This window comes from Dendropsophus ebraccatus, chromosome 8, assembly GCF_027789765.1.
Source record: "Dendropsophus ebraccatus isolate aDenEbr1 chromosome 8, aDenEbr1.pat, whole genome shotgun sequence".
NCBI classification, from domain to species: domain Eukaryota; kingdom Metazoa; phylum Chordata; class Amphibia; order Anura; family Hylidae; genus Dendropsophus; species Dendropsophus ebraccatus.
The window spans coordinates 53,288,588-53,316,056 of record NC_091461.1 but is presented as its reverse complement, the minus strand read 5'-3'; the positions used below and the strand labels follow the sequence as shown (position 1 = coordinate 53,316,056).

The window sequence follows — 27,469 nt, the reverse complement described above, 5'->3', positions numbered from 1 at the left end:
CTGAGTTCAGCAATCTGTTTCTCTTATTATATGCCATGCGGCTCAGCATATATGAAAATTACTGTATGCCAGTCAACAACAATATCCCCTAGATATATGTCCATACACATAATTCTTCTCAAACCCTAAATAACTATGACATGCTGGACAAAGTAAATAAAAAATTATAATTTTTATTATTTAAAAACATAATTCTAGGGGTGTTCCTAATAGTGAAGAGAGTGGGGAGGAGGGCAGGAGGGACAGAGGGGCGTTGCAATCCTAGGACATGGGTACTTTAAGCAACGCCAATTTGACACAGGGCTGCAAGTTTAAAAGTTATTTTTTAGGACAATAACTGCATCACATGTCAAACAGACCCAGGGCAGATCTTGGATTAAAAGCAGCTATCTGAAGGTACAAGTGGTTTGGGGGGGGGGGTCAGATTGTGGGTAGAGAGTCACTCTAAGGGTCTGTGCAGTATATGTTCCCACCTCCAAAGGGTCTGAACTGCTTATCCTTTTTATTTATATGTTAAATTATTTTTTTAAATAATAAAGATTATGAATTTTTTGTATGATTGGTACAGCATGTCATTGCTATTTTGGGTTTGATATATGAAAATTAGTTAACATTGAAACAGATCCACTGTGGGTTTATTCTACTCATTGGAATAATTTTAAATTTATAATACTAACGTTTCAGTCTTCGACATTTTACAGCGTTGCATATACTGATTATGTAAGAAGAGAATACTAACACTACTAACAATTAGATTACTCAACAAATGATTGTGGAATGCTGTTGACTTTTGAATTCTTAAGATGTGTAGGCACAGCCTCTATTGAGAAGGAGAATAGTAATGCACAATTGTGAATTTAGGCCTTTTTACCCAAACCCCCAGATGTAGGATTAAAACCTATTGGCTCTACATTCCTAGAAACACTACTTTCAGGTGATAATAAAAAATTGTTAAGTCTAATACGATTAGACTTGCTGCATTGCATGAATCTTTTTTTTCTATAAGAATATTTATTTCAACAGCTGTAGGATTTGCAAAATAGCAGCCCCTGCAATGGTAAGGTGACCAGAATCCCAGAGTTTAAGTCACAATCTAAGGTGGTGATCAGCTTTTTAGGTGGGGCAGTACATTTACTCTACATCATAGCATATACAGTGCTGTCTCCTGGTTTATCCCTATGTAGTTGTTCATGCCTCTCTGATTTATTCTAAAAGTACTAGGCAGTTTTCACAAGAACTGATAAAGGAGCTAGTGTATGGGTCCTATTACACTGAGCGATTATCTGCCAAAATCAGGCCGAATAGGGCAGACATTGCTCCATGTAATAAAGACAACAATCAGCCGAGAAAAAAGAAATCGCTTACTAGTCGGCTCAATCGTGGTCTTTCAACATATTTGAGAATTGCCAGCCACTGGTCGCGCATATCTCCGCGTGATGTGTGGTCGACGGCTGATGAAATGGTTTAAAAAATAATAAACATGTATGCTTACCTATCTCTCTTCAATGACAGGCCGCTGGCGGGACAGCAAGCGCTACATGGACATTACTGCACAATATTCGATATCCCATATATTCCCAGAATTAGGTATGCCCTAACCTAATGTTACATTTCATATAATCTGTGATTAATGCTCATAACTATTGTGATAAAATGTCGGCATATAAATCCAGCACTGAAAATAATTGAGGCGGCGTACCTTCACTACATTGTCACTAGACTGTCCGTTATTACGTAAACAGTCCAGGCAGATGGCAATCTGTGGGTCGCTTCTGTGGTAGTCTTTGTTTTCATCATTTTCCTCTTCATCATCCTTAAGTCTTTTATTTGGAAACCCATCTGTATTAAAAAGAAATACATATCTTAGTGTAATTATACAGAAAAACTGCAGCCATCAGAACTGAACTAGTGCTAAATAACACAAAGCTCAGCGCTTAAACACACATGCATGTTCAAACCAGTGATGTAACCAAGGCATGAACAGCTACTGGAAACCATTACATCATGTAATCTTGTCAGCTGATGGATCAAACTTGTGATCCAATTGACTTTACCAAGGTGTGCAAGAGCTACAATGAGGTTTCAGTCACCAACCAAAGCCTTATTATTTCTTCCACTCAATGGCAGTATAATAGGGGCCATAAAGGAACTAAAGTTTTCATTGTTTTTTATTTGTAAAAAACAAACATAAAAAAACTGTTGGTTACTACTTAGTGCTAGGAGACAGCCTAACACTGAGAATCCCCAGTTGATATCCTGCTGCACAATGGTATCTAAGGGGAGCTACTGAATCACTCTAAGATGTCCCTTAAGATTTTACATAGATTACACCTGGTCCCCAAGGGCCTCCATGCGATCTGGTCAGATTCTTTCCAGCTTGGCTTTAGGGGATGCTGAATGATTAGCTGCTATGCTTATATTTGGTGGACATGCCCCACTGTACGCTGTACGCTCTCATGAGCAGGACATGCTCCACTGTATGTTGTACGCTGTCGTGACCAGGTCTCTAATTATGTAATGTTTTTATTTAAATTTATTTATTGTATAATTTAATATAAATATAACCTGTATTGCACTTATGTATTTAAAAAAAAAAGTGCTGCAGAATCTGTTGGCGCTATACAAATATTATTAATATTATTATTATTACTGTAGTTGCATTCTGAGACCAAATGGTGGAAATATTACCTTAGGTCCTTCAGTGTCCCTGTACTAAATAACCCACTGTGTTATTGCTTGGTGATAAACCAAGAATCAAGATCACAAACTCGTCCAGAATATTTGCATAGTGGCCAGAATATATGTGGAACACCTTCCCATTTTTCTATCAGGTCCAGGACAGAATATCTAAAATGATGCTGATGTCCACATGCCCTAACAGGGGTTATCTTCATAAGACAAGTCAAATCATCTATTCTTAATTAACATATTCTCCTTTACAGTCTTAAACGCACCCCAGAAAGTAGAAGATTATTGACCCAAAAAAACAACACCAAGTCTATCTGCTTACAATGAAGCTGCTATGTGCTATTAATTTGACTTTAAAAGCTCCTGAAACAAAAAACAAAAAAAAAATAGACGTTTGGGCATTAAACCCCGCCCCCTCCCCCCTTCATGTTTGTCAGAAAAATCAACAATAGACACACACTTTAGACAAACATCATCCAAACTTGCCAGTTTTAGTGGGACAAGCCAACCATCTGATGTCTATGGGGGGGTGATATCTTTGGCAGATGTGCGAGAAAAAAAAAACATTAGACATGATGGGTATGTGTGGCAGTAGCTTATTTCTCTCTCCCTATTAACAACATATGCAGGCTTGGCCGAGCGTACATGTGTAAAGAAAGGGGTGTTATGAGTGATAGCTGTCAGTTTAATAAGCATTTGGCTGACAGCTTTGGGCACCTTCATCACCACATTTGCACATTTGAGGACAGACACAATGAGCAGCTGTAAACAAGCTGTGGCTTTGCAGGACTTACAGCTTATTCACTGCAGTGTGTTGTGAATGATATATTCTAAGGGTTCAGTGTATACATAACTTTTCACCACCTACCTGCCACTGAGAGAACATGAGAGAGGTGTACAGCATGCTGCAGCCAATATCCTGCACTATAACTACTTTATGCTCCCTGTAGACATGACATCATAAATGTGGTGACTGATTTCCTATAAGCTCAGTAGTTGGAAATGGATCCCTCCAGAAAAATATAGGACATAAAGCACTGCCTCCACAGCTCTTACATTTAGAGGGAGAATGTTATTTTATAATTTTGCAAACAACCATCAGTTAAGAGGCCAGTAACATTTGTTTTATCTTCGCGGACTCCGTTTGGAATCTCGGCTTCCTCAGTGTAGTGTTGTGTTGTGCTCCTCCGCTCTCTGCTCAAAGAATTTACATGTTTATGCGTGAACAAGAAAAAGTTACATAGATATGAGACTAAACACATTACTTTTAGATTATTTTCCATTTCTCTGACAAGAACTTCAAGAGGCTTTTCTGTAGGTGCCCAAGAGCTCACTTTCAATGGACATGTTGTTTTGGTCCACAATTCAGTACTGATCAGTTTTATTAGGCCCTATTCACATGTCTGTAGTATACAGTCCATGCATGCACCATATATTATGAATGCGTGACTTGGGCCAAAGGGTTGAAACTCTGTTTTCTGATAGGGATCAGCAAGTCTGACAAAAATTTCTGCCTGCCTGCACCACTAGGTGCATAGGAGCTCACTGCATACCCTTGTATTATTAAATCAACAACGATTTTCAACAACGGCTGTCATTACTACTGATCCTACATTGTGCTGTAGGCACAATGAGAATCCCGGCCGGAGTATATACACATAGTATACACTCTGGCCAGGATCGCTAGCGGCACAGCAAAAAACTGACATGTCAGTTTTCTGCAGCTGCTATTTATTGAATAGCGGCCCCAAAGAACCTGTCAGTGCACACAATGGAGCGTGCAACTCTGGCCACACGCTCCACTGTGTGCAGTGGCGAATTGGGATGCGGGCACGCACAGATGCGCCCGCATCCCAATTCATCAGAAGTAAAAGGATGATCTTCTGTGACCTGGCCGGGTCACAGAACGGACGGAGTCTTACGTCATGTGAACATGGCCAAAACATGTATACTAGGGGGGACATTTATTAAGTCTGGCCTTTTTTGCGCCGGGCTTAAAAACTTTTTCCATTGATAATCCCCCCTCCCATGTACTCTACAATTAACCACACTGAATTTTACACCTATTTAGGTAAAAGAAGAAAATGGTTTTGAAGTGTGAACATTTTTTGTAACCTTTGCCTGTTCCACCATCAGTTCATCAGTTAATAACAAACACTGGAGGAAGCAATGAAGCATTTATCTGTTACACATTAGATAAGCATTCTTTTTGAAGCATGGTCTATTTGTCATAATACATTATCAGACCAAGAGTGAATAACGAAAATGAAAGTCATTCACCAGGAAATACTGGCTTCCTGGTGCACATATAATACCCAGCACAATGAAAAGAGAAGGATTCGTTCAGCGTTCACTTTAGGAAGTAAATGTTTCCTGACCTAATAAACACAAGTTATTATGTCCTACCATTAGTTATAATGAAAAATTACTTTCCCCACATTATTCGCATTTTATAAGTCACTATGAAAAAAGCATGACATTGTAGTGTTTTTTCTGTTTACAGATGTGTCCATGACACAGGATCCCTCAAATAATTTCTAATGAATAAGCATTTGTGCATTACACTTACAGAATTTGTTACATAAATGTGAGTGTAAGTATATTACAAGATTGTTAAAGGAGAAGTCCAGCAAAAAATTTTATTAAATTTTTATTTTAGTATTGTATTGCCCAGCAAAAATTATACAAATCCTCAATATACACTTATTACGGGAAATGCTTAAAAAATGCTTTTTTTCCCCTGCACTTACTACTGCATCAAGGCTTCACTTCCTGGATAAATAGGTGATGTCACAACACGACTCCCAGAGCTGTGCGGGCTGTGGCTGCTGGAGAGGATGATGTCAGAAGGACACTGAGGGACACAGGGCACTGGGGGGACACTGAGCATCCCTCTGCCATCATCCTCTCCAGCAGCTTTAGCCCGCACAGATATGGGAGTCGGGTCGTGACATCACCATTTTATCCAGGAAGTGAAGCCTTGATGTAGTAGTTAGTGCAGGGAAAAAAGCACTTTATAAGCATTTCCTGTGAAAAGTGTATATTGGTGATTTGTATAACTTTTGGGAGGCAATACAATACTTTAATAAAAATTTTCGCCGGACATCTCCTTTAAGTTGGGTTCACAGGAAAACTGGATTATTGAGTAAAAAGCAAGAAGCTATGTTTTCAATCATGCAGCTCCAAGCGACAGCTATAGAAGTGTCCAGACTGGATGTTCACAGGAGGGGCCGGGCAAGCCTACTTAACATGATGCAGGGTGGCTCCCCAGGCACATCCGCAGCAGCGCCCAGGTCACCAAAAGACTTTTTGTTGGTTGTGCCCGGTGTGACTGTAACCATAGCTATATTTTTTGCCTCTTTCTGTCCTTTATATAGAGCTGACTGCAGATCTGACAGCCCACTACTACTGACAGATTATCTATATAGGCCTTTGAACTTACTAAAATATAGTATACAAGAAACAGAAATATACCTTCTCCATTCTCCTGTGGTCTTTTTCTCTTCCAGAATTCTGTTTCTCGCTGCTGTTCTCCTAGACACAACAACATAGGAAAATGAATGTAAATGAGCCATATTGTATAGTCTCCTACATTTATAGCCTCCACCTCTGAGACTATACCTATCTCTAGGAGTGCCCCCAGCCCCCTCCATCCTGGATGTTATCCATAACTCAAATTACCATCTCTGGGGGTTACAGCAACTTTGTAAAATCACTTGCATGTCCATTTTTGAAATACTGACCACCCCTGGCCACCACAGGCTGGAGGGGACCAGGGATACTCAGTTCTAGAGGTAGGAGTGGGTCCCAGATTTGGAACCTGAATGTCTCAGACATTTAAGGAAATTTCTGTGGGTATGCCATAAATGTCTAATATAGGCTACCTACAGTGTATTATCAAGGTTTCCATATATAGTGAAAGTCATGATACTGAGACAATGGACTGAAATTCTCAGCAATGGACACCACAAACTTGAATAGGGTGTGTTGGTGTTTTGGTATTTTTGACAGCTAGAACAAAGCAGTAGGCTAGAGTTTACTGGAAACACTGGAAGTTTGATGGAACCAGCAATGGGGTTCACAACACAAGTGTGAACAGAGCCAAACTGCAGTAGATTATAAGCTCAAAGGCAGCGTACTGTATCTCACAATATTAACCCCCATCCGCTGCCCTATGTAAATCAGCAAAATAACCAATCCCATTGATGCCAGTTATTTAACCCAATGCAAATGGGTAACATGGCAGCCGGAGTCTTTCTGAAGGTCTCTGTGACTCTTATGTTAAAGCTAATAATACAGGCTGCATTTGGTATTGAAAAAATTCAAACTGTTAAAACATGATGTTATAGATCCCGCACATTGAACCACGTGCATGGAAAAAAACTAACTGTGGAATTGGTCACATGATATCTCTCATTTGATAGTATATAAAATAGTCCTATCTATTAAGAGTCCATCCATAGACACAAAATTAAACTTGTAGGGATTAGAAAAGGAATATTTTACAAAAATTACAAATTGGTCTAGCAAAAAACAAGTTCTCTTATGTTAATAAAAAATATAAAAACAGAAAAGGAATATTTTCCGGTCTTAAAGTGGTTAAAAGGGTTGTCTGGGATAACATTATATTTTACTATGCTACTTGGGCTGCAGGGGAGACGTCAGGGATATATACCTACCTGTCCTGCTCCGCCGCTGTTGCCAGTCCACTCTCTGCTGCCAGCGATTTCAAAATATCTGGTGATGCCCTGTTCCTGCCGTAAATGGAAATTCAGTATAGACTTTATACTGGCTGTACTGAGCTTCCATTCCCAGCACATAACCAGATGTTTTGAAAAAACTGGCGGCACATAGCCTGGAACACAGCAACAGCCCAGAGCAGGACAGGTAAATATTTGTTCCTGACATCTCCCCCAGAGCCCCGGTAGCATAGTAAAATAATATTTTATCTAGGACAACCCTTTTAATTATGTATATGTATAAGTATTCTAATCTTTGTATTATTTATTATCCTATTTATTTATTGCCTATATACAAGAGGCAAAGACACAAAAGAAAAAGAAACATACCTTCCCGTAGACCTGGTACCAGTTTAAATATGATTTCTTCAAGAGTATTGTCTAGTCTTGAAATAGAAAAACAAATAATTACATTTTTAATCACAAATTCCTTTGCACATAGGTCCTACTTGCATCAGTTTAGTTTTATAATATATTAATAGAAGTATAGTTTATGGCAACGCATAAAGCCATAATCCGTAAGGGGGTTATTCCAAGGTATCACCTATCCACAGGATCAGTGCTAGGTATATGATCTGCAGGGGCCTAACCTTTCAGACCTCTTAACAATTACAGGAACAGAGGTTCTTAGTGCCTCAAGAAAATGAAGTAGAGGTCAAGCAGAAGTGCTGACATATCTGCTTCAACAACCAGGGGGAAAAAATTACAAAAATTTATATATTATCTTTGCATATTAATTTAGCTGAAACCTTATGAAATGAAGAACCTGCAGGTTGGTGACCGGCAGCCTCCAAATTCTGATTCTGGGCTCTGTATTGTGGGCACTATTAGCATCCATTATAGACACCTTTGCAGTGAATAAAAAATAATGCAGCTTTCTAAGGGGGCGTTTACACAAACAGATTTATCTGACAGACTTTGGAAGCCAAAGCCAGGAATGGTTTTAAAAAGAGGATAGATCCCAGTCTTTCCTTTTTGACCTGATCCCTGTTTATAGTCTGTTCCTGGTTTGGGCTTCAAAGATCTGTCAGATAAATCTGTCTGTGTAAACGCACCATAAATTGTCCTTATTAGAAATGCCCTTACATTTAGCTGCTACTCACTGAAATATAAGATATATATTATTTGGACCTCCTGGTCTCTATGTATTACAGATAGGAGCAGAGAGGTGTTGATTTACACACCAGCTCAAAAAGTGGACAGGTTAGAGAAAACTTGGAGGACAGCACTGAGTAAGAAAGACAGAGAGAAGTGAAGCCAAAAGGTATAATACAGGGAAGAACATATCGGCTTTATTGTTAAACACCTTTCCAAATACACCATTTCCATGCTAGGGACCCTAGTACATACCCCATTCCAAATGTATAATGCATAACCACATACCTTAGCATTTCTAACGGATTAGTTTCGTGAACTTGGATTCCACATTTTGGGCAGTCATTGCTTTCTTCGAAGTGCTGAACAATACAACTCTTGCAAACTTTTGAAAAAGAGATGTGAGATGAAACAGATTATCAACTCACTGAGGGGTAAGTTTAAATGCTAGTCAAAGAAGTGTACAGAGGAGACATGGGCGAAGGAAGAGGAATGAAGTGTAGAGCGAGAGAAGCAGAGATGCTGCAGGCTCTTCTACTGATACCGAGTCTTATAGTAAGAATGTCATTTGTTGCCCAGAGCAATGATCAATAGAGAATCTTACTATAGGACTGCTTGATAAATCTCCCCCACCGTTTTCTAACTCTCCAAACTCTCCAAATAAATTTTCAGGAACTACATATCATTGACTCAATTATTCTTTTAACTGGTACAGCATTTCCACGTCTAAAGTGTATTCTCTAATAAAATACAGTACTTACATGTATGCAGGCACTCTGTGACTGTGGTTGGCTTGATAAGATAGCCTTTACAGATATAGCAAGTGATGTGAAGATTGAATTCTTTTACAAAGCGCCTTCTTTGGGTTGCCATTGACAGATGCCTTAAGACAGATGATCCCTGGATGCAGGCAGAGACTGGAGAATGGGCAAGGATTTAAAGAGCATCAAACTTCTTAAACGTCTCACATTTTTGTCCACGCTGGGGTTGCCCTCGAGATGAACCTTACTAAAATAATGTTCATTGCGCTTCAATTTGCCTTTGGGTGTTTAAAATGTGTTACACCTCCCGACTCCTGCGTGAGAGAAGTGAGATAGAAAAGATTACTTTCACAGCACAAAGAAAAACTGTAAATGGTGACAAGAGACAACCAAACCAATTACATTTATATTATAGAAATATACCTTCAGCATTTTACACAATAACATAATAAAACGAATATAATAGGGTTTGCTATTATCCTGAAAAGCAAACTGCTAAACAATGGAACTATAAAGGGGCAAGTAAAATTATCCTCCCAGAAGTCTGGAAATAACAGCTGACAACCCCCTTTAGCAGCCCCAATGTTTGTGACATGGTATATGTACAGGGGCTAATTGTGTTGTTACTTTGCTTTGCTGAGGTCCTGGGTTTTACCTGCATGGAGTTTGTACTGTATGTTCTCCCTTGTTTACATGGCTTTTATGGAATAAAATTTATTTTCTCGAATACTTAGGAGCAAATGTCTGGTATATAGTGAGGGATTTTTTTTAAACTATAGAAAATAAATAATGAGCAAGATTTACTGAACAGAAAGCAGACACTTTTGGCTTTTTGTTAGACTAAAATTCTGATGTAAACAGTTCACACGGCAGATTTGACTGTAAAGACTATGGAGCTTGTGCATTCAGGTGCAAAACGTGGAGAGAAGCACTTAGCAAAGCGCTTAGGGTCCATTTGAAGCCAAAGCCGGGAACAGATTGGAAAAGAGGAGAAATCTCAGGCTGTTCTTAGTTTGTTCCTGGCTTTGGCTTCAAATCTTTGGCAGATAACTGTAAGATAATATTTCTGTGTAAATGGACCCTTATCCTAGCAATCGGTCTCATGCCATTCTAATAAAACATACAACAATGACACCTGGAGAATAAATTCCTATTTCCCTACTCAGGGTAGAGCAACACTTTGACTTTTTAATTTTAAAGGAGTTTTTCCAGCTGCCCAACATTAAGTCCTTTCTTGGTTTGGCGTGAAGGAAGCGAGCACAGGACGCATTGGTGCAAGCCCTGAAGACATCTGAGACTTCAGAGGACACAGTGGAGGAGAGTGAGGGAGTAAAAATCTATACTTACCTCTCACGAGGATCCGGCCACCCAAATGACGTAACAGCCTGTCTAGCAGTCTCAGAGCTGAGAGCCGTATTCAGGAACCTAGACAATGAGTTGTCAACACTACAAGGACAGAAAGGGGCCAAGCAACAAAATAAGGCAATTTTGCTAATGCAAAGCATTTTCAAAATTGCTTTTCTTTTGCATTCATTTTCATCTAACAAAAGTTTAGGTAATGGAAATATCCCTTTAGGGTGCGTTCACACGTACAGGATCTGCAGCAGACTTGATGGCGTTGATTTGAAGCTGCAGATTTGCTTTGAATCTACAGCTTCAAATCTGCGCCTTCAAATCTGCTGCAGATCCTGTACGTGTGAACACACCTTAAGGGTGCCTTCACACCGACCGACTCGCAGTGTTAATAACGCTGCGAGTCGGCTAGGTCCTGGCAGATCACTGTCAGTACATACACGCAGCGGTCTGAACGACCGCTGCGTGTATGTAAATCTGCCAGCCGCTTAACCCCTTCTGATGCCGGCCGGCCGCCTCCCGCTCCGCTCTGTATACATTACCTGTCCTCGCTCCACGGGGTCCCGGCGTCCTGCTCTCCCGCCCGGCCAATCAGTGGCTGCGGCAGGGCAAAACACTGATTGGCCGGGCGCGAGAGCAGGACGCCGGGACCCCGTGGAGCAAGGAGGTAATGTATACAGAGCTGAGCGGGAGGCGGCCGGCCGGCATCAGAAGGGGTTAAGCTGCCGGCAGATTTACATACACGCAGTGGTCGTTCAGACCGCTGCGTGTATGTACTGACAGTGATTGGCCAGGACCTAGCCGACTCGCAGCGTTATTAACACTGCGAGTCGGTAGGTGTGAAGGCACCCTTAGGGTGCGTTCACACCTATAGGATCCGCAGCTGATTTTATGCTGTGGATCCGCAGCAGATTTCATTTAAATAACTGAACACAGTAACAAATCTGCACCATCAAATCTGCTGCGGATCTGCTGCAGATCCTTAGGGTGCGTTCAAACCTACAGGATCTGCAGCAGATCCGCAGGAGATTTGATGGTGCGGATTTGATGCTGTGTTCAGTTATTTAAATGAAACCTGCTGCGGATCTGCTGCGGATCCACAGCAGAAAATCAGCTGCGGATCCTGTAGGTGTGAACGCACCCTTAAACTGCCATCCACGCTTAAAAATCTACTTTGCAGCAATGTTTACTGGTTACAACTTCATCTGAAGTCTGAAGTCTATGAAGCAGGAAGATGTGAGGGGAAGTGCAGAGAGAGAAAGACGGCTAAAAGACAACTTTCAGAGAAGAAACCTGCTGAATAGGGCAATAAATATGATACATAATGTCCAGATATAGTGCTGCTCCTCATGGTCACAGATAAAACAACGTATCCCAAAAAAAAAATGTAAAATGACAGATACAAGGTATTTAGCCTCTAAGGGTGCGTTTACACAGAAAGATTTATCTGACAGATTTTGGAAGCCAAAGTCAGGAATGGATTTGAAAAGAGGATAGATCCCAGTCTTTCCTTCATGACCTGATCCCTGTTTATAGTCTGTTCCTGGGGTTGGCTTCAAAGATCTGTCAGATAAATCTGTCTGTGTAAACGCACCATTAGTCAAGTGTATGACTTAATAGCAACTTTCATAATGGGGCAAAAGTGAAGGAAAATCTGCATTTATATCCTCAATAAAATCTGCAAGCACTGATGTGGATAGGCCGGAATCTTTGGTTACCATTGAGTCTTAAGAGGTTCTCTGGGCAAAGGTAGAAAAAATTTAGGGAGGGCAGGGGATAGTGGATGCGTAAAAAATGGCCACAGTGCAACCAGCTGTCACCCTCTGGTCTCCTGGGTGGAAGGAACTACCTGCTAAGCCAGTGATTGCAGAGGTGTCCCGTCTCATTACTGATTGGCTGAGCAGGCATTTCTCAATGGGGCTGTGATGTCACAGGGATGGGAGATACAGGAGACTGGCGGGCGACCCTGATCGGTGGCACTGCGGCTGCAGGGGCACAGGGATGGGTAAGTGTAACTTAATTATTATATTATGCCCTTCCTGGATTTTTACCTTTGCCTGGAGTTCTGCTTTAAAGGTCAGATACAAACTGATAGTATACCATTAGCCCAATTTTACCACAAGGCTTCCTTCATTCATAATTTTACCAGTGTTTTGTTACACTTTTTTCCCCCCAGTTTTTGTATTCTTTTTTTTTTATTGCCAAATTTTGCCAAAAGTCATCATTTTTAAAGGACAAGTACCATGAAAAACTTTTTCCCAGTAATTGAAGCACATTACAAAGTGATATAACTCTGTAATATGCTTCAATCACCTATCTGCCTCCCTTCCCTGTCTTTTCCCCCCTCCACCCCCCACCAGGAAGTGTCCTAACTCACACAGACCTAATTACTGTCGTCACCGTCACCAGGCAGCTCCTTCTTGTGAGGATGAGTCATCAGCAGGAGGGCTGCTCTAGGTCCTGTTACACCAGCCTCCCCCTCCCCCTCCTTGTCAGGTGACTCTGCTTGCTCAGCTTATCTTCTCTAGTGACATGACTCCTTCACTGAGTCCACGGCAGCAGGAGAGAGGGTATGAGGGGAGGGGGGAGCTGCCTATGTGCCAGAGTCAGTCGGAGGGAAGATAAGCATGACATGTGACAAGTGATGGCTTGCAGTTGTTCAGCCAATGGGAGCTGAGCAAGCCTGTCACCTGACAAGGCAGGGGAGGGGGGAGGCTAGTGTAACAGGAGAAGGAGCTGAGAGAAGAGCTTGGTGACGGTGACGACAGTAATCAGGTCTGTGTGAGTCAGGACACTTCCTGGTGGGGGGTGGACGGGGGAAAAGACAGGGAAGGGAGGCAGATAGGTGATTCAAGCAAATTACACAGTTATATAACTTTGTAATGTGCTTCAATTACTGGGAAAAAGTTTTTCATGGCACTTTAAGAAAGGGAAGAATGCCAAACAGAATGAATGCATACATACGTACACACACACACACACTTACTAGTTTTATACAACCCATAAAAGGTCTATGGGAGGGAAAATGCCACAGACACAACATACTGCATTTTAGAAAATTGCTACGAACCCAAATAACACCCTTCAAGTGAGGAAAAACATTATAAACCAAAAAACATTCTGGATATACTGTAGCATTTGGACATTTTTTTTTTACTTCCCAGGGAAAAAAACAAAACAAAAAAACACACACACACACACACACACAAACAAAACCATACGTCGCCCCTGGCATTTTATTCTTTTTAGGAAAAACACCTTGTGTAAAACCAATCCAAGTGTTTTCTGATCAAGTTTTTCCACTGTATGATCCATTTTTGGATTTGGCTAAAAATATGGAAGGATAGACATTACATTTGTGTAATGCTCGAGTCCAATATTTCAGTTCAGGGAAAACAAGGCTACAGCTATAGGCCATAGGCTGTATTCTGTCCTGACTCCTAGGGCTGCATCCAACTTCTCCAGGCGTCGGTATTCAAATGCTGATCAGACTCGAGCTACTCGAGTTATGCTCATCTCTAATGGTGCGTTTACACAGACAGATTTATTTGACAGATTTAAAAGCCAAAGCCAGGAACAAACTATAAACAGGGAACGGGTCATAAAGGAAAGACTGAGATTTCTCCTCTTTTCAAATCCATTCCTGGCTTTGGCTTCCAAAATCTGTCAGATAAATCTTTCTGTGTAAACGCACCCAAATGAGTACTAATAGGATTCCTACCACCCACATACTGTTTGCCTAACCTAAGCATTGCTGGGGACTAGTTGCAGATTTTCGTTGAAATCTGCCATTACCAAACACGTGAATGAACGCTACTGCAGAATTTGAGATTATGTGGTGGATATTTACATCTAAAGCATGCCTAGGCTGGGTCCAGACATGCTACATACAGACACATTACACAGTGACTTTTTTTTAGTTCTATATCATGGATGGGGAACCTGTGGCCCTCCACCTGTTGCAAAACTACAATGCCCATCATGCCTGACCAGCGTAAAGCTTTGATGCAAATTGCAGTTTTGCAACAGCCAGAGGACGGAAGGTTCACCATTCCTGTGCTACATGGTTAATTAAAGGAGAAGTCCGGCCAAAATTATTTTTTTATATGTTATTACTGATGGAAAGTTATACAATTTTCTAATGTACATTTATTATGGGAAATGCTCATATACTGCCATTTCCCTTAATTTAGTGTATCAGGAAGTGTTAGAATTCTCTCAGAAGCAGTGACGTCACGACGAAAGGTGTAATTCCTATGGAGTGTCCAGCAGGGGGCGCTCTATATATAGAAGTCAATGAGTACCATTGACTTCTATATATAGTGCGCCCCTGCTGGACACTCTATAGAATCAATGGATGTGTGTATGTAATGTAATGTTATGTACTGTACTTTGTGATTGAATACATTTATGGAATACTTTGGGGGGCAAGTGGTCTTGCCCCCCTAAGTATCCCATAAATGTATTCAATGAATACATTTGCAGGGCACCGAGCAGGGAGGGAGAGAGGTGCCTATGCATCTACCTCCCCCCTCCCTGCTCGGTGCTGGGCACATATACACAGTATTACTCCCCCATTATCTGCAGATAATGGGGGAGTAGTACCTGTGCTATCTATTGCCGCCCGCGCCACTGCTCACACAGGGGCTGCTCTTCATGCCCCCTCCTCCGCTCCCCCTCCTCCTTTTAGCTTGAAACGAACTATCTCGCCGTTGGCGGCCGGCGGCGGGGTAGTGTTAGGAGCGGTGCGGGTGGCGGGATAGTGTGAGGACCAGCACAGGCGGCGGGGAGTCAGCGGCGCGATAGTTTGTTTCAAGCTAAGAGGAGAGGGGGGGGGGGCATGAAGAGCAGCCCCTGTGTGAGCAGCGGCGCGGACGGGGATAGATAGCACAGGTACTACTCCCCCATTATCTTCAGATAATGGGGGAGTAGTACTGTGTATATGTGCCCAGCACCGAGCAGGGAGGGAGGGGGGAGGTAGATGCACAGGCACCTCTCTCCCTCCCTGCTCGGTGCCCTGCAAATGTATTCATTGAATACATTTATGGGATACTTAGGGGAGCAAGAACACTTGCTCCCCAAAGTATTCCATGAATGTATTCAATCACAAAGTACAGTACATAACATTACATTACATACACATATGCATTGATTCTATAGAGTGTCCAGCAGGGGCGCACTATATATAGAAGTCAATGGTACTCATTGACTTCTATATATAGAGCGCCCCCTGCTGGACACTCCATAGGAAATACACCGTTCGTCGTGACGTCACTGCTTCTGAGAGAATTCTAACACTTCCTGATACACTAAATTAAGGGAAATTGCAGTATATGAGCATTTCCCATAATTAATGTGCATAAAAAAATTGTATAACTTTCCATCAGTAATAACATATAAAAAAAATAATTTTGGCCGGACTTCTCCTTTAAAGGGGTATTCCTGTCTATTGTAAAAATGAAATGCTGCTGGGGCAGAAAAAAATAAAATACAAACATATTTTTCCCTATTCCCAGTTATCCGCTGCTATTCCCTGCTTACCTTTTTCACTCCTGCTGCTCCCAATTTCCTGGAGCCGGTCCCACTGCACAGTACATCCTGTGTTTAGGGTTAACACATGTTCACCTCATTCACTGATTGGCTGTGCAGGTAGTTCATGTGCTAACGCCAAAACACAAAAGGTGCTGTGCAATGGGACTAGCTCAGGGAGAACAGTGGTGGCATGGTGACAGAAGGGAAGGTGTGTGTATATACAGTGCTACCTTGGTTTAAGAGTAACATGGTTTAAGCGTGTTTTGGTTTAAGAGCTCATCGTTTTTCAAAATTGTGACTTTGTTTAAGAGCATTGCTTTGGTTTAAGAGCTCCCTGTACTGTGTGGAAGCGCGAGTGGAGGAGGGGCATGGTATGCATAGCGGGGTCTACAGCACTGTACTCTGACCCAGGAAGTCTCCTTCACCTTCCAAATCATGGCAGATCCACTTCAGGTTGGGGCTTACATCAGGGGACAGGACTGTGGAGGTAATCTCTCCATAGCTGTAACCCCTCTCTCCCCGGACAGAGAGCGCTGCATGTATGTGCCCACATCTGCCCTGCTCATTCCTTCATGCTCCCTGCAGTCTCTGTCCGCCCTTGTGTTTCCTATCCTCTCCATTACTGTACAGTAACTTATAATATTACATATTCTGCTGTTTCTGAATGTTTGTTTCATTTGTTTTACATGTTATTCAGAATAATAAATCATTATTTTTGGGTTGTGGAACCAATTGTCTGCATTTCTATTATTTCTTATGGGAAAATTTGCTTTAGTTTAAGAGTGGATTTAGATTACAAGCACGGTCCCGGAACGAATTATGCTCATAACCCAAGGCACCACTGTATATATATAATGCTTTTTCCCAGACTGGGGACCCCTTTATTTATCGAGTGACAGCTGAACTGCAAAGCAATACATTGCAGCTGTCACTTAATAGTTAAAATCCATCTGTAGTACTAGAAAAAGTCAGTGTAAAAGTTCCTTAACTAAAAGCAGGTAATGAAAATCTGCCTCCGATCTGCTGTATGTGAATGCAGTCTGATGGGCTGATGTATGCACTCTCTATAAATTAGCAGGTCAGGGCTCCCAATCAGAAGTCCTGACAGCAAGTGTGACCAGGTATCAATGTATAGCACAGACAAAAACATAAAAAACAGGCAGACGCCTGATGGGGTAGTACACTTGGGACCACAGTAAGGCAATAGTGTGACACCGATGGAAGGCTCACCTGATCAGGTTGTGTACAGCCACAACCACTGCAGCACATACGTGTGAGTAGAGTGAAGCATAGATACCAGCCGCAGCTCCACAGTAGTACAAAACTTCAAAAGCACGTCAACCGTAAGCGCAGGCTTTGTAGCAAAAGGGAAGATTTAAGGTCCAATGATTATAAACGCGTTTTCAAGGCACACAGGCCACTTCCTCAGATAAGGACGGACAAGACTATAGACAAACGGCATAAAACACTCTATAAACATGCATGCAGCCGAAACTACAGGCTGACCCACCTGGGCTGAGGCAGCACCAATTCGTGTTGTAGCATATAAAACATACAAAGAAAAATAAACTTACAGCTAGTGGTGTGGGAGAGCCAGCGTGCTGTACACACCTCCATCTGCAATAGCAAAACCATGCAGGACCTTTGTCATGTAGGCAGTGCACATGCTCACTGAGTCGTCGGCGTGGTAACAGCCTGATGCCAAAGGTCCTTCCGCACTCAGCAGCAGATGTATTGCTACGTAGCAAATATTGTTAGGCAATGTGCACGCTGTTTACATGAAAACATGAAATAAAAATGTCAACTGTATGACCTATGTGTAAGGACAGATATATAGAGGTGGGTAAACCGCCGGCCCTAGGCAGACACAGGGCTCCGCACGCAGGCACCCACCAAAGTGTAAATAATATATCAACACATACTGTATAAATATATGAAAACAATGTCTAAACACAGGGATGGTAGAAATATAAACTAGTTAGCTAAATAAAATGTATATTAGTATAACAATGTATCTGATGATAAAAGAATGACCTGTAACCCCACTGAATAAAATACTAGTGATGTCAGTACATACTGACACACTGAAACAACGCTAGGAGGACACTAAAAATATAAATGTTCATAAAACATTTGTATAATGTATACTCGATGATCTCGTTTAGGCCATATGGTTCCAGGGTATTAAGTTTAAATATCCAGTAATTCTCTCTTTTCCTGAGAGTGGCAATCCTGTTGGTTTTTGTCTCCGCAATGTGTTCAGTAGGTAAAATTTTAAAGACTCCAAAGTCACAATCATGATGCATGGCAGCATGTCTGGAGACACTGTGTTTATTAAAGCCTCGAGTTACATTTGATCTGCGTTTGTTTACTCGGGTAAGTAGTTGTATTTGAGTTCGACCCACATACTAAAGTCCACAAGGACAGGAACTCTCTCTCAGTTTTCTATTAATCCTCATAGAAAACTGCTCCTACTCTGGATAGTTCCTGTCTGGGCCAGAGATGTCAGCAGAGAGCACTGTGTCAGACTGAAAATAAAACATTTCCTGCATGACATATGGTAGCTATTAACCCCTTAAGGACCACGGGTGTACATTTACGCCCCCGCTGCCTGGGCCTTAACCCCTTAACGACAACGGGCGTACATGGCATTGCAGGGATCAGTGAATGTAATGTAAAAAATGAATGTGAAAGTTCCCTAAGGGAACTATAAAAGTGTAAAAAAAATAAATCAATAAAAGTTTTACAAAGTGCCCCAAAGCCCCTCCCCCAATAAAAGTTAAAATAACCCCCCTTCCCATCTCATACATAAAACACATAAAAAGTAATAAAGTTAATTAACATATAATACACCGTAGCGTGCATAATCGCCCGATCTATTAAAATAAAACAATACTTTTCCCGCACGGTGAACGGCGTGAAAAAAAAAGCGGTAAAAATACGCAGAGATTGCTTTTTTTAATGACATTTTATGTATAAAAAAAAAATAACAAAAAGCGGTCAATACATTTGATCTAGAAAAAATTTTTACTAATAAAAACTAGAGATCATGACGCAAAAAATGACGCCCCATACGACCTATAGGTGAAAAAATAAGTGCGCTATGGGAGTTACAATAGGACCATTTTAAATATGCCTATTTGCAAAAAAAAAGTTTTACTGCTAATAAAAATAGTAAAACATTAGAAAACCTAGTAAACCTGCATATCACCGTGTTCAGACCGACCTATAGAATAAAGGAAAAATTCCAGTTTTACCGCAAAGTGGATAATGTAAACATGGAAGCCCCCAAAATTTGCTGAATCACATTTTTTGACCCAAGTTCACCCTATAAATTATATTTTGGGGGTTCCGTCATTCATTTTATGGCAGATTGAAAGATGCCATTACAAAGTACACCTGCTCCTGAAAAAAACAAGCCCCCACATGGCCTTGTAGGTGGAAAAATTAAAGAGTTATGGGTCTTAGAAGGCGAGGAGGAAAAAACGAAAACGCAAAAGTGACAATTGGCCCGGACCTTAAGGTCATTTCAGGCTCTGTCCTTAGGGGGTTAAGGCAGGAGGGCGTAAATGTACGCTCTGCCGTGGTCCAGGGGTATGGACCGTGTTCACGAGCTAAGCTTGCTCCATCTGCTATCTGCAGCCAGGCCCTCACCATCAATGGCGCCATTAACCCCTTAAACGCAGCGATCGCATCACAACTGCGGCAATTAAGTGTAAGTGACCGGAACATCTCTGCGAGTCTGCGGGGATCCCGATTGCACTGCCTGACTGCCGGAAATCTAATCCTTACCTCCGTGCAGTCCGATCTTCTGATACAGTCTGCTACAGGCCACAGGCCACAGTCAGGCTCTATCAGAAGATCACAGATAATACTGATTCCTGCTATGCTATGGCATAGCAGTGATCAGTATGAGAAATCTAATGTAATAATGTAAAAATTCCCTAAGGGGACTTAAAAAGTGTAAAAAAAAATCAATAAAAGTTTTAAAAAATGCCCCAAAGCCCCTCCCCCAATAAAAGTGAAAGTCACCCCCCCCTTCCCATTTTATACATTAAACACATAAAAATAATAAAGTTAATTAACATATAATATACCGTAGCGAGCGTAATCGTCCGATCTATTAAAATACAACAATATTATTCCCACACAGTTAACGGTGTGAACAAAAAAGTGGTAAAAAATGCAGGGATTGCTTTTTTAAATTACTTTTTATGTATAAAAAAAATTAATAAAAAGTGATCACTACGTCTGATCTAGAAAAAAATTTTTACTAATAAAAAGAGATCATTGCGCAAAAATTATGCCCCATACGACCCTGTAGGTGAAAAAAAATTAAGTGCTATAGGAGTCACAATGGGGCTATTTTAAATACACCTATTTGCTGAAAAAAATAGTCTTACTGCTAATAAAAATAGTAAAATGTTAGAAAACCTAGTAACCATGCATATCGCTGTGTTCAAAGAAAAAATGCCAGTTTTACCGTAAAGGGCATTACGTAAACATGGAAGCCCCTAAAAATTTGAGGAATCACATTTTTTAACCCAAATTCATCCCATAAATGATATAGGATTCCTTCATTCATTTTATGGCAGACTGAAAGATGCCATTACAAAGTACACCTACTCCTTAAAAAAAAACAAGTCCCCACATGGCCCTGTAGGTGGAAAAATAAAAGAGTTATGGGTCTTAGAAGGCGAGGAGGAAAAAACGAAAACGCAAAGGTGACAATTGGCCCGGTCCTAAAGGCCATTTCAGGCCCGATCCTTAAGGGGTTAATATGGGAAGAGTTGAGATTTAAAAATAGAAGTAAATTACAAATCTATATAACTTTCTGACACCAGTTGATTTGAAAGTAAAATATTTCCGCTGGATAACCCTTTTATGCACTATGGCCCCTTCATTTAGAGGCTCATGATATTTCCAGGAACAGGATCCCCACTGAGATGACATATCCTAGCAATATGCAATTGTTTGTAATATTATGACTAACCCCTTTAATCCCTGGACTGTGTGATGGACTTTGTGAGGACCTTAAGAAGTTAATGTGAGGAATTTCCTAATTGGTTCTCTTTGCTCATTTTTCTGCCTCTGGTCTTGTGAAATGCCACATTATATTACAGTTCCATGCTGGAATCATGTGCACAGTGGAGTTGCATGCGTAAGAAAAATTAACACAATATTGAATTCTACTGTCTATATTACCCTTTACAGATTTGTTAATAGGGGTTACATTCAGAAACAGTGCTCTCTGCTGACACCTCTGTCCATGTCAGGAACTGTCCAGAGTAGTAGCAAATCCCCATAGAAAACCACTACTGCTCTGGACAGTTCCTGTCTCGGCCAGAGATGTCAGCAGAGAGGACAGCCCCTTTAACCCCTTTAACCAATTTAGCGTTTTTGTTTTTTCCTCCTCGTCTTCTAAGAGCTATAACTCTTTTATTTTTTCCAGCTACTGGGTAATGTAAGGTCTTTTTCAGGAACAGGTGTACTTTGTAAAGGCGTCTTTTGATCTTCCATACCATGTATGATGGAACCCCCAAAATATAATTTATGGGGGCTTCCGTGTTTACTTAATGCAGTTTACAGTAGAACTGACATTTTATCTTTATTCTATAGGTCAGTCTGAATATAGTTATATGCAGTTTATATAGCTTTTCTAATGTTTTACTATTTGTATTAATGTTTTACTATTTGCATTAACAGTAGAACTTTTTTTTGCAAATAGGTGTGATTACAATGGCCCTTTTATGACTCTTAGGTTATAAACCCACACACCGTATACGCAGCAAATACGCAGCAGATTAGATCTAAATAACTGAACACAGCATCAAATCTGCTGCGTATTTGTTGCGTATCTGCTGCGTATACGGCGTGTGGGTTGTGTAGAGGCTTCTGGTGGCTGTAATGTGATACAACCATCAGCCCTGAAGATCCATCAATAAATCTATTCACATCACCAGCTATTATCCGTTAAGATATAAAACTCCCATCATATCCTGAGCACTGTATGCTGTCAATAAATTCTGGGAGTTGTAGTGTTTGCAGCTGTTGTAGTAGGAGGTTCCTATATTATCACCATACACTCACACTGTTAGGCTATATTCACATTATGTAAGAGACCGGCAGTACCTGCAGCACCGCAGTACCAGCAGGATGATCTTTTGCGCCGCATCGGAACTTCCCACAGCACACTATGCAGCGTGCGGCCGGAGCCGCTTGCTCCATAGTGTGCACTGACATGTCAGTTTTCTGCAGCGCCGCTACGGATCCCGGCAGGAGTGTATATTATGTGTATACACTCCATCCGGAATCCCTTCAGCCTGCAGCACTACATAAGTTCCGTGGGAATCACGGCCATTGTTTCAGTTTTGTTTAAATTTTCACGAAACTTACGTAGTGTGAACATAGCCTTAGGCTTAATTCACATGGTCCGTGTTCCACATGGAACACCGACGTGGAATGCCTGTAACAGACTTCTCCCCCATCAGGGCAACATCTGTAATTAGATGCTGGGAGCGGGGGAACTGTACATGAATATGAATATGTGAATATGCACTGCGCTGTAATGGCAGCGCCGTGCGGCTGATTTATTACAGAGCGGCGCATATCTGTACAGCTCCCCCGTTACAGTCCGTTACAGGCATTTTTCGTCTGGACTATTGATTTCTGCAATAAAAATTTTAACGACAGTGACACTTTAAGTATTATCCATGTACAGAATGGCGCTGGCGTGCGTAAGCCCGTGCCCCGATCCTTTTTTTTGAACCGCAGCCCGGTTCCCGGGTACGGCACCGTTCTATTCACAAGTATCAGGCTGATGGTGAAGCACTGAAGGTGGGCTGGCCCGCCCCCAGTGGTAGGAAACTTCCGCTCCTCTATGGCGTGGCTCCATTGATTCACCATGCCGGCGCCGTTCTATACATGGTTAATACTTAAAGAGAATGTACCCAGTAGTGGATTATAATAGGTCCGTTTCGGGCGGCAGCCCGGGGCCCTGAGCTCCTGGGGGGCCTATGGCCACCCAAAAAGACTAATACTTTCAGTGGTATATTGTCTACTGGTTATAGTTCTGCCATGATTTGCAAAAATCTCTGCTTTTTTACAGCAATTTTGCACAATTCAGGACATCATGACATTATCTATCCTTTATTATGAACTAGTGCCAGTGCTGCCATAGTTACAGTGGGCTGGGGGGGGGGGGGGGGGGCAGGCATGGTGAACAACCCGGGGCCTATGGCAAAGTTAATCCACCCCTGATTGTAAATGATGGTACATTCGCTTTAATATGAACGAGACCCAATACAGAGAAATGAGAACCAATGTACTACTCCAATACATGAGTAAACCATACAGCAATGTAGTGCTGGCGTATACAAGCATATACGTATCATGTTTGTAGGCTGCATGGTACATATATGCTTATATAGGCCAGAACTACATTGCTGTACTGTTTACTCATGTATTGGAGTGGTACATTAGAATTCTCATTTTTCTACTGTTCAGACTGGGGTTAGTTGGTCTGAAGGGCCGCTTGTTACATCATGGCCTCCAGATATTTATCATATTTTGTGTTTTTGTCTTTTGTGGTGTTTTTTGCATGTTGTGTACTATTTACAATAGATTTTAATAGATTTCGGGTTATTACATTTATTGTTGGATCACTGGTGTCTCTATATGACAGGTCTTTTTGATGTGACATATATCAACTCTGCACCCACGCACATTATACCTATATACACACACACTAAGGATTCATTCACACAAATACACCCTGCACCCCCACACATTATACCTATATACACACACTGCATATTCAGTCACACAACTACATATATATATACCCTGCACCCCCACACATTATACCTATATATACATATATATACACACACACACACTCTGCAGATTCAGTCACACAACTACACATATATACCCTCTGCACACATTATACCTATATACACACCCACACTAAAGATTCATTCACACACATATATACACTCGGCACCCCACACATTATACCTATATACACACACTGCAGATTCAGTCACACAACTACACATATATACACCCTGCACCCCCACACATTATACCTATATATACATATACACACACACACACACACTCTGCAGATTCAGTCACACAACTACACATATATACCCTCTGCGCACATTATACCTATATACACACCCACACTAAAGATTCATTCACACACATATATACACTCAGCACCCCACACATTATACCTATATACACACACTGCAGATTCAGTCACACAACTACACATATATACACCCTGCACCCCCACACATTATACCTATATACACACACACTAAAGATTCATTTACACACATATATACACTCGGCACCCCACACATTATACCTATATATACACACACACACACACACACTAAAGATTCATTCACACACATATACCAGTTAGGGCCAGAAATATTTGGACAGTGACACAAGTTTTGTTATTTTAGCTGTTTACAAAAACATGTTCAGAAATACAATTATATATATAATATGGGCTGAAAGTGCACACTTCCAGCTGCAATATGAGAGTTTCCACATGCAAATCGGAGAAAGGGTTTAGGAATCATAGCTCTGTAATGCATAGCCTCCTCTTTTTCAAGGGACCAAAAGTAATTGGACAATGGACTCTAAGGGCTGCAATTAACTCTGAAGGCGTCTCCCTCATTAACCTGTAATCAATGAAGTAGTTAAAAGGTCTGGGGTTGATTCCAGGTGTGTGATTTTGCATTTGGAAGCTGTTGCTGTGACTAAACAACATCGGTCAAAGGAACTCTCAATTGAGGTGAAGCAGAACATCCTGAGGCTGAAAAAAAGAAAAAATCCCTTTAGAGAGATAGCAGACATGAGAGATAGCGGACATGCTTGGAGTAGCAAAATCAACGGGTACATTCTAAAAAAAAAGGAATTGACTGGTGAGCTTGGGAACTCAAAAAGGCCTGGGCGTCCACAGAAGACAACAGTGGTGGATGATCGCCGCATACTTTCTTTGGTGAAGAAGAACCCGTTCACAACATCAACTGAAGTCCAGAACACTCTCAGGGAAGTAGGTGTATCTGTCTCTAAGTCAACAGTAAAGAGAAGACTCCATAAAAGTAAATACAAAGGGTTCACATCTAGATGCAAACCATTCATCAATTCAAAAAATAGACAGGCCAGAGTTACATTTGCCGAAAAACACCTCAAGAAGCCAGGTTAGTTCTGGAAAAGTATTCTATGGACGGATGAGACAAAGATCAACCTGTACCAGAATGATGGGAAGAAAAAAGTTTGGAGAAGAAAGGGAACGGCACATGATCCAAGGCACACCACATCCTCTGTAAAACATGGTGGAGGCAACGTGATGGCATGGGCATTCATGGTTTTCAATGGCACTGGGTCACTTGTGTTTATTGATGACATAACAGCAGACAAGAGTAGCCGGATGAATTCTGAAGTGTACCGGGATATACTTTCAGCCCAGATTCAGCCAAATGCTGCAAAGTTGATCGGACGGCGCTTCATAGTACAGATGGACAATGACCCCAAGCATACAGTCAAAGCTACCCAGGAGTTCATGAGTGCAAAAAAGTGGAACATTCTGCAATGGCCAAGTCAATGACCAGATCTTAACCCAATTGAGCATGCATTTCACTTGCTCAAATCCAGACTTAAGACGGAAAGACCCACAAACAAGCAAGACCTGAAGGCTGCGGCTGTAAAGGCCTGGCAAAGCATTAGGAAACCCAGCGTTTGGTGATGTCCATGGGTTCCAGACTTAAGGCAGTGATTGCCTCCAAAGGATTCGCAACAAAATATTGAAAAAAAATATATTTTGTTTGGGTTATGTTTATTTGTCCAATTACTTTTGAGCTCCTAAAATGTGGAGTGTTTTTAAAGAAACGTGTACAATTCCTACATTTTCTATCAGATATTTTTGTTTAACCCTTCAAATTAAATGTTACAATCTGCACTTGAATTCTGTTGTAGAGGTTTCATTTCAAATCCAATGCGGTGGCATGCATCCAACTCGCGAAAATTGTGTCACTGTCCAAATATTTCTGGCCCTAACTGTATACACTTGGCACCCCACACATTATACCCATATACACACACACTGCAGATTCAGTCACACAACTACACATATATACCCTCTGCACCCCCCACACATTATACCTATATACACACACTATATCTACACACACACACACACACACACTGCAAATTCTGTTACACAGACATACAGTATATTCACCAGTCACATGTCAGTCCTCCCATTACCCACCATACCTGTCTGTTTCCCTGGAGCTTTTTTTCTCTTCAGACCCCAGGACAGCAGAGGAGGGGGTGGGATGACCTCTGACCTCTGCCTCAGGACTGTTCAGCGGCAGCCATACATCTGACCTCCTGGGTGCTGATAACTTCTTTCACTTCTGACAGAGAAGGAGGCTGGTGAGGAGAAGAGCAGCCAGGGCTCCTGTCATAGCTGCAGCCTCTTGCTCCTCCTGCACATCCCCACACCAGACTCTATGGCAGGGAGAGGACCACTGCTGGGACCACTGAGGGCCCTAGGAGAGCTGCCCATGGATTAGCCCGTAGCAAGGGGCTCTGGAACTTGCTGTCATCTGGCTGGGAAAGATCACCCAGGCCTCAGTCAGATGACAGCTAGCTCACACTTCCTAATGCTGCCTATGGAGGGCATATACAGTACAGTAGTAGTACAGGCAGTGCACCATCATCTCCCATACATACAGTGATGGGATGGGGGGTGCACTATAGAGTAAAGTTATATATGTTCCTTATGTTGTTACGATTACAATGATATGCAACTAGCAGAACTTTTATTTTATCTGATGACACTTGAGAAAGAAACCGTATCGGTTTAGAAACGTGCTGTGTCGCCATTTATTGTTTTTATACTGTTTTAGAATAAAATTTTTAGCCAGTATTCATTGTGTGTCCATTGAACCTGCGCCCGTGGATATTCTTAGGCGGAGTGGAGGTGTTTTCTATTTTATTTTATATGACAGCTTTTAAAAAGTTTAAATCTTAAAAAAAAAAAAAAAAAATTATGTTCCTTAAAATTGCTCTACTTTCATCCCCTAACGCTTTTATCCATTGGTCTATGGGGCTGTATGATGTGTCATTTTTGCGGCATGATCTGTACTTTCCATCAGTACCTAAATTGTGTATATGCGACTTTTTGATCAATTTTTTATTAGAATTCTTCTGGATTTGATATGACCAAAACAAGCAGTTTAGCACTTTCGAATTTAATTGTGATTACAC

General features: G+C 41.4%; 1 protein-coding gene across 8 annotated transcripts in view; it reads right to left on the bottom strand.

The window, feature by feature from the left end:
• PCGF5 (polycomb group ring finger 5) overlaps positions 1 to 27,469 on the bottom strand; it is an 85,123-nt gene that overhangs the window by 12,709 nt on the left and 44,945 nt on the right. For 4 of the 8 annotated variants that reach the window (XM_069980367.1, XM_069980374.1, XM_069980373.1 and 1 more), the window contains exons 2-6: positions 9,284 to 9,597; positions 8,811 to 8,907; positions 7,758 to 7,813; positions 6,163 to 6,222; positions 1,700 to 1,839 (exon numbers count right to left, since the gene is read on the bottom strand). In XM_069980367.1, the coding sequence (XP_069836468.1) occupies positions 1,700 to 1,839; positions 6,163 to 6,222; positions 7,758 to 7,813; positions 8,811 to 8,907; positions 9,284 to 9,395 (465 nt within the window). In that variant the 5' untranslated portion in view covers positions 9,396 to 9,597. Of the gene's footprint in view, positions 1 to 1,699; positions 1,840 to 6,162; positions 6,223 to 7,757; positions 7,814 to 8,810; positions 8,908 to 9,283; positions 9,598 to 13,019; positions 13,216 to 17,398; positions 17,658 to 17,678; positions 17,834 to 27,469 lie in introns of those variants that run through there. The other 4 variants (XM_069980368.1, XM_069980369.1, XM_069980371.1 and 1 more) reach the window with 4 other exon arrangements.